The sequence below is a fragment of the Echinococcus granulosus genome, assembly GCF_000524195.1.
Source record: "Echinococcus granulosus chromosome Unknown EG_S00046, whole genome shotgun sequence".
In the NCBI taxonomy this organism is placed as follows: Eukaryota; Metazoa; Platyhelminthes; class Cestoda; order Cyclophyllidea; family Taeniidae; genus Echinococcus; species Echinococcus granulosus.
Window position 1 is genome coordinate 336,320 of NW_020170426.1, and position 8,149 is coordinate 344,468.

The 8,149-nt window shown below is 40.3% G+C and overlaps 1 protein-coding gene across 1 annotated transcript; it reads left to right on the forward strand. All coding sequences in view use genetic code 11, as the record gives it.

Moving 5' to 3' along the window:
- Positions 1–2,796: 2,796 nt before the first annotated feature.
- Positions 2,797–7,703, forward strand: EGR_05816 (Discoidin domain-containing receptor; the record flags this gene model as incomplete). The annotated part of the gene is made up of 6 exons (XM_024495065.1): positions 2,797–2,946; positions 4,532–4,676; positions 5,035–5,227; positions 5,299–5,726; positions 6,594–7,096; positions 7,164–7,703. The coding sequence occupies 6 exons, from the start codon at positions 2,797–2,799 to the stop codon at positions 7,701–7,703; spliced, it is 1,959 nt and encodes a 652-aa protein (XP_024350528.1).
- Between the last annotated feature and the right edge of the window lie 446 nt (positions 7,704–8,149).

The following is an 8,149-nucleotide window of genomic DNA, read 5'->3' on the forward strand; positions in this document are numbered from 1 at the left end:
TGTAAACTGGTGGAAATTGCAGTTGATTGTATAGGCTTATGTAATTTAAACCTTAACACCATGCAATACCCAGTTGACACTTCAGCCAATTAGAAGTTAGTCTTTTCGATAATGGTTACAAGACGATACACGAATCACTAGGTTCTTCCCCTTGTTGACGGCGCATTCCGACACCACAACACTGTCAAAGGCGTCATTAGTCACGACTAGGGTGAGGTGACTCACACAGCGTTGGGATGCGCTTGTGTCCAAATGATTGATGGCCACAAACTATCTCTAAGACTGTTCGACAGGTGGGTCTTGACAACACTCTACAGTAAGTTGTCATGCCTGCTAATCTCTATCCTTTCCGGTCAGGGAATTGAATAAGTAATAGCCGAGACATGAGTATCGGAGGGAAGATAGTGAGTCAGACGCGTTAGAATGCAAGTACGACTGGCAAAGATAAGATCGCATCTTTATTCCTGCTTCTTGCGTTCTTTGTGTTCTTTTTTTCCTTAAAAAAATGCTTTTAATAGAGTCATCAAATCAAATTTTAATCTCGGTACACTGATTTCCGTACCCACATCTGTTCTTCAATGTATTTTTACACTATGGCTCCTCAATGGGATGAGCATCCTAATTACTCTCTTGGCCTTTTAAAATAGATACCACCAGAAATTCAAATTCATGCAATTACCCACTCTTCTCTTTCAATTAGGTCCAGCATGTTCACGGTCACCTAGTTTGAACGGAACACATCGCGCATAAACAGCCAAGGTGACTGGGTCAAAATGCGCACTTTAATCGGTCTCCAGCCGTAGTACACACATAGGGGTCGTTACCTCTAAGCTCAAGTAGATACAGCATCCTATTGCATATTAATAAAGTAGCTGTGCTTGAATGTATCAATTAGTAATATTGCTTTACCTCCTTGGGCAATAAATCTATGCAGCCTCACATTTAGGCGATGTAGACGTCCAAACTTCGCCTTGTTACTCAGATTGTTTGTTCAGAAAAAATGGAGGCTCGCTCTTTGTTTCTACACATACTAGGTAAAATAAGATACCATGAACATACCTTATTACCGATGCTTCTTGAAAGCTTGTTCGCTTACTTTCGGCTTTTTTTACTAAACAATAAGTAATAATATCAGTCAGGCATAGCTAGTTAGAAGTTCACCTCCTTCCTTCATTAAATTGCACAGAATTTATTTGAACTTTTAACTTTTTGTACGTAGCTTTATACGTAGTGTTCAATTTGAGGAAATATATTTTATGTAAAGTTAGCCGTTTTGGAACTTTGTACTCTCCTTTACGGACTTACATTTTAATGCTTTTTCATAACATATAAAACGGTTTTATATTCTACACCGATAAACAAACGAAAATCTCGTTAAGTAGTCACAACTTAACTTCCTTAACCAAAACAGAGAATAACGGAGTTTAGTACTCGAAGTAGGCTGTGAAGTCCTTTAATCTTCCAGGCCTCAGACAGAACCACTGGTCGGAACAGATGAATTCAATCTATCGCTAGAGTCGATTTTAAAGTCATCATGTTTTGCACATTAGTTCTCGCTATAATCAGTAGAAGTGAACAGGTGAATTCGTTGAGTCTACAGTAGCTTGCCGACATGGGCAAGCCGCGTGTGTGTGTGTGTGTGTGCATGTGCAAAAAAAGCAGCAGCATTGTTTCAGCGTGTGAGCCAGTCGCACACTATTTATGCATGTGTAAATTTACTTCAGGTGCTCAGCCCCCGCAAGGATGCAAATCAACCCTCCTCTCCAACCTGCCCGACGATGCGTTCACAGCCTCGTCAATCGTTACGCAAAAGTATTCCGCCGCAGCTGCAAGGCGAGTATGCTCTTGCAACATCACCGCCTTTCTTACCTCATTTTTGCATTAAAAATTAGCCACTGGGTGTAAATTGCCGACTTGGGTGAACACAATGGATGTGCATTACCGTGTCTGGCAGGTGGCAACTGAGACCACCTCTGCTACCACAAGATATGGTGGCTTATTAGTTCACGAGACAATACTTCACTTCTATGGGGATGTCGGAGATATAAAATTAGTTACCTTCACCTTCCCGTTAATTACTAGTCCTTCCAGATATCTACGATAGAAGCATTTATTTTCCATAGGAAATGTATCCCTCTCAACACTATTTGTTCTGGTAAAAATTGTTTTCTTATTTTTAACTTCCTTCTACGAAGCAGCAGGTCAGACTGAATGAATTACGTGGAAAAAGTTTATTTACTCGTCAGTTTTTGGAAGCTGTCGTACTACTTTAATATTTGTCTCCTTCGTACTTTTATGCGTCTATCAAAGCAACAGCTAATCACTTCATTAACAATGCGATTAAGTACATTCAATATGGAGTTTTTAGATTTTAAGCTAAAATAAAGGTTTTGTTCAGTTCCGAATTTCTATATTTCGGTTTACTTATTTAAACTATAAAAATGAAGTGATGATTGGTGGTAGTGCATAGATGGACCATCTTTTGCATTTAATTTCATTTTGAAATAACAGGGTTATCTATGAAAGTTAATTATTTTACACAGTTATAAAATTTATAGATTGATTAAATTTTCACCCCAATTGATGAAGCGCTCATGTGTCAAGGAGATATCCATTGAGGAATTTTTGGGAAGTACAATATGTTTAAGTTGAGATATAACCTACGATTAAAAGACAAGAAAAAAATATTTACTATAAACCAGTAATTATTGACCTGAATCTATTTTTTGAGAACGTGAAGATTTGGCTAAATCTATCAAGTTAACTCCATGCCAACTTCTTTCTTGTATGATTAGAATGGCTCCCAGTGATGGCAGACTTCAATATCGCGCCTGGTGTCCGGACAACGTCCAGCCTCATGAGGAGAAGGAGTTCCTTGAGGTAGACTTAGGGCAGCAGTCCTTTGTGAAGTTGATAATCACCAAGGGTCTCTCTACAGCAGACAAGGTAAGACAGTAATGACTGACTGCTGATTTTACCCCCGAATAATCGCCAAATTTGACTGTCAGGATTTTAACCCTCTTTACTCACAGGGCGGTCTGTATCTCACACCCTTTTACTATATCTGGTATCGTAGAGAGGATCCTACCTCGAGATGGATTAAGTACCAGAACATCAATGGAACAATGGTGCGTATTTTCCACTTATAAATGCTCCATAAAATTTATTGATATGTACTTGTTCAGGGTGCTTTGCTGTATTGCTAGTAAACGCATTCACATTAGAACGTGCAAACTAGCGGGCTTCCCCCGACGTTTTGTTGGCTGGTGGATTTACTGAAGTTAGCATATTAACCTCTTGCGATTAATTTCGTTTTGAGCAATGTAGGCATGAGCAGTTGGAGCCTTTTTATCTCACTTTGATTCATTTTCTAACGGTAAACCGTCATCTCTTTTATGAACCTATGACAAATATAAGCTGTTTGTTCGTTCAAACTCTCGTTTTCAACGGTTAAAATTATCATGCAAAAGAATTCATCCTTTTACGTGAGAACTTCTTATATTTTCAGAAGAACCTTGTTTTTTCCAGGTAATGTCTTTAGTGTGTGCAAAACTTGACAAATCAACCAAAATCCTCAGTAGATTTGAGACTCAAACTGGCCTATTTTAATTGTCATCGGCTCTTCTATCTCCATGGTCGGCTCCTTCACTTATGCTATATTCAGCAATCTAGCCGTATAAAAGTTGTCAATTCCTTAACAAAATTGTTTACTATTTTACGTTTTGTGGAAGTCGTTCCTAGTTAGTGACTCCTTTTCCTTCACTAAGGTAGTATTATACAACGAAGTCAATGCCTTATAAAGACAAATTTTATCGTCGGCGTCAGTTTTGGGTCAAGGGAAATTATCGTTTTGCTTCCTAATTTATTATACACAAACTGTAAAACCATTAAATTTGTTCTTTAATGCTTGTCTGTTCACTACTCCTTAATGCCTTAAACGTGCTAATATCGCAAGTCACGCAACAAAGCAATACCGTTGGCCAGAGAAAAATTGATATGATTGGTCAATAAATTACTCTAATTTAGGTGCAACCAGAATCAGATTTTTAATAGGTGTTACGGAGGTTATAATGCCATTTTTTGACCAAGTAATCCCGATCAAATGTCAAAATGCCATCCTACCTTTGCCACAAATCAAAAATGATTTGACAAAGTTGATTTTGTGTAGAGTAAGAAAATCTGAGAGTTTGAATCCCAGTGAGGGGGAATGTAAACCTCGTAACTTAACAATGATTCTCGTGAATTGTCTTTTCTACTTTCTTAATTATTATCTTTTTGATACACATAGTCAATGAGTTGAAAGGTTTTAGAATTTTTAACGATGTCGGGACTGGACTAATTTCATTCTGCCTCGTCGATTTTTACCCACTAACAGGATCTACTTTTCAGTCGATCAATTCGGCTAAGGATTCAAATGAGAAAATTAAGGATTACCAGATTAGCTAAATTCCACCACCCAATTTTGATGCCTTAGCCGACTTGACAGAGGCTTAATTGGCCATCCAATTGCCCTCCTGTACTTATTCTGCAGCGAATTAAAGGGAATTTGGACGCTCAAACGGAACGCTACGTTTCTATGAATCCGCCATTTGTTGCACGGTGGGTCCGGATTTATCCTTTCACTCAAGAACGGCAACCGGTCTGTTTGAAACTGGAAATTGTCGGCTGCAGTGCCAGTGAGTTGACAATCAAATTACACAAATTGAATCAATCGCCCAAGTAATTCGGTTTATGTTTACCTAGCATGTTTGTTGAATAATTCGATTTGCTTCCTTACCCTCGGGACTTCGAGCATAACCTTACAACTGGCCATTTCCTGCCTTTTCAATTTCCGCTACTGGCATTATTGTTGCTAACCTCCTACCGATTTCGTTGCATCTAAAACAAAAAAGTATTCAAACTTACAAATACACGAATAAAGGCGAAATCCTGGTCAATGGGGCTGTCTGTGTGTGAAACCAAAGAACCATTTTTTCGTGTGAAAATGCTCCATCGAGGGATCAGACACGAAGTGCTATTTATTGTTAACTTCAGACGGGGTTGTTGAATATCAGGCTCCACGAGGAAATTTTGTAACCAAAGCGCCGAAGGATCGCTTGGTGGATTTCACTTATGATAACCCAGAAAATCGGCATTCTCAAATCAGGGACTCCCATCATGAGGTTTTCAATGCTGGAGGATTGGGTAAACTTGCAGATGGAAAACCGGACCATGAAACAGACACCGAGTAAGTTGAGGCAAAGTTAGATGATTATCTCTTTTCTGCCAAAAAAGTCATTAATGACTTTATTCGTCTAGACCCCTAGAATCAAACGATTTTGTGGGATGGAAGCGCTCTGACGATGCCTTAGACGCCAGCAGCTACGAACGAATTGTCTTTCGCTTTGATGGTATTTACAATTTCACCAGCGTCAGCATGCTATTCGCCAACCAAGTTGGCAATGAAGTTTCCCGACCTCGACTAGTTGAGGTGCGTCTGAGTCGAAAGTTTCCACGCGCCAGTCCCACTGATCCAGCCACCACTTTTACAGCTAGCCACCTGTTTCCTGTACTTAAAAATACCCTACCAAAAACGGAATGGGTTCATGTGGGTCTCTTGGACACTCTCACAGAATCTCCAAATACCAACATATCAAGTAAATACTACAATGTGGCAAATTTTGTGGAACTACGTGTCTACTATGCTGGGCGTTGGATTGCCCTAGGCGAAGTTACTTTTCATAACGGTAAGTCTTAGCAGCACTTTAGGTAAACCTGTTTTGAGGCTATTCTTCTTTTAATGTACTGTTTTTTTATTTGTTTTATGTGAATCAGTTCGCGTGCAGATTCCTCCTGGGTTGGTTCTTGACAAAGGTTTGTTTAAACCTCATTTTTGTTTTGACATGCTCTTGCTTGCCTTCCCACCGCACCTACAAAAGTTAAATGCACTACTACCAATGCGGACGTCAAAATCAATTATTCTTGTCAGAAGTAAAAAACCTGCTCAAGCTTAACCAATCAAAACTCTCCTGATTGTCAAACGAATAGCTTTACATAGTACTAAGCGGAAATTGAGCCGTCAATATTTCTGCTAAGTTGACAACAAAAAATCAAGTTTATGTAGTACATTATCAAATAAAATACAACTGAGATGCTGGATTGTTCTCTTTTCGGAAATTACTCTTTCAATTTAGGGCAGAAGAAACTGTATAACTGTCCGATAGATTTACGCGAATACAAGTAGTCGTAGTGATTGCCTCCTTTGATGAGGTTCAATAAAAATTTGGTACACACATTGGAACGACTTTTAGGTAGTTTCAAAAATATCGAGCTTCAAAGTAGTTTGGCGAAATTGTCCTTTTCATATGGCCTGTTTAGGGACGATTGGTCTACACCACTTGAGTTTAGTTGAGTGGTTCCTTAAATGTGATTAGTCTAATCAGTGGAGCGAAGGCAAATTATTTTCTTATCTTTTCTCCCAATTGCTACTACCTAGCCTCTACCAGCGCGGTTGCTACATTAAATATCAACCTTTAAAGGCAGATTAAATCGCACTTCTCACAATGCGCTTCAAAGTTAAAAGGGCACCCAATTTATTCATATTCCCACTTTAGAACCCAACGAGGCATCGACGACACCAGTCCCTTCTCAAAGTCTGAATTCCAGTCTTGGAATAACTGGTTCTCAATACAGCTTAGCGACACTGCAACCACACACCTATGCGCTAGTTGTTGGACTGGGTTGTCTGGCGACTGTTTTGATAATTCTCGTGCTCGCACTCTTTGTGCATTGGCGCCGACGAGCTTTCTTGTCGAAGCACAAGATAGACGAACTCAATCACTCCTTCCAGCATCCTTTCACAATGCCTCTGATTAAGACAGCGGCTCAACCAACGAACTCTGTGAACACAGAAGCAGATCAGAAATGGGAATTCTACAACAACTCAAATGCTGTTCAAGTTCCAATGTACCTGAATGGTGAAAATGCTGCCTACGCTCCTTCCAGTACCACAGTCATACCCCAGTTCCTGCTCCAACAACCTCATATTGGTGTACCCGGCTCTCTTATGCTTCCCAACTATATGAGAGCACAAATCCAGTCAAATCCGGCTAACGAAGTAAGTCGGTCCTGTAGACCATTTTCAACACCTATTTGGTCATAATATGGTTGCCTTTTCATTTTAGCTAGCACCACAGGAGCAGCCAGCAAATAGCGGAGGTGATAACGAGACTCGAGCACCTCTATTCCCTTTTTTCCAGTCTGCCAGTAGTGGTTTGACACCAGAATCTAGCGCCGTGTACACCACCGTGTCTGAAAACGACCCCTATGTAAATGGAACGCCTCGTCCAAACCAGATGTTACGCATTCCACCTCCGCCATCACTTCCGCTTCCACCAACCCCTACGCAACCACATTCAGTGGCAGAACGGACACCCCCGTGGACGGGTGCAGGATTCAGTAGGGAAAAGGACTACATACAGCGTCGAGAGCTAAATAGCAACGGTAGTAGTGATTTGAACACCTTCTATCGGTACTCCATTCCATTAAATGCAGCCTTTCCTGCAACACCAGTGTACTCGGCTCCTGTATGGGTTGCTGGAACCATGGATTCGGTTACAATTGGTCATTTCTATGGTCAGCATCAGACAACTTCGCAGGATCATCCACCATTGCCACAAGAAACACCTGAACTAAATGGCAAGTTGTATTTGATCCAAATTTGATTTGATGTTAATGAAACAGTAAGGCCATGATTGAACAGAGGTGAAATATCAACGAGCCTTGTAGGGGAGGATTGACTCTAAACTTAGCAAACCTATACACTATTTCAACGTTTCAAATGCAATTATCACAAATCCAATTTTTTCGACTATGGCACAAAAAGCACTGGTTGGTGATTAATAATTCATTCACGTGAAATGAACATGCATTCAGCCAATTCCACTGGGAGAAGAGAGGGGTAACTTGCTACCACCCCCTCCACTGCACTCTCTTTAAACATCTAAATTATTCATGCTCCCTCAAGCTCCAGAGACCCGATAAGAGGTCCATCAACTTGGCACTTACCTACGCTTAATTCTAACGAATCCTCTGTTATACTTTTTTCCCTCAAGAATACCTCTCTGGAACACCAGTCAGTTCCATAATTTACGGCGGATTCTACGGGATG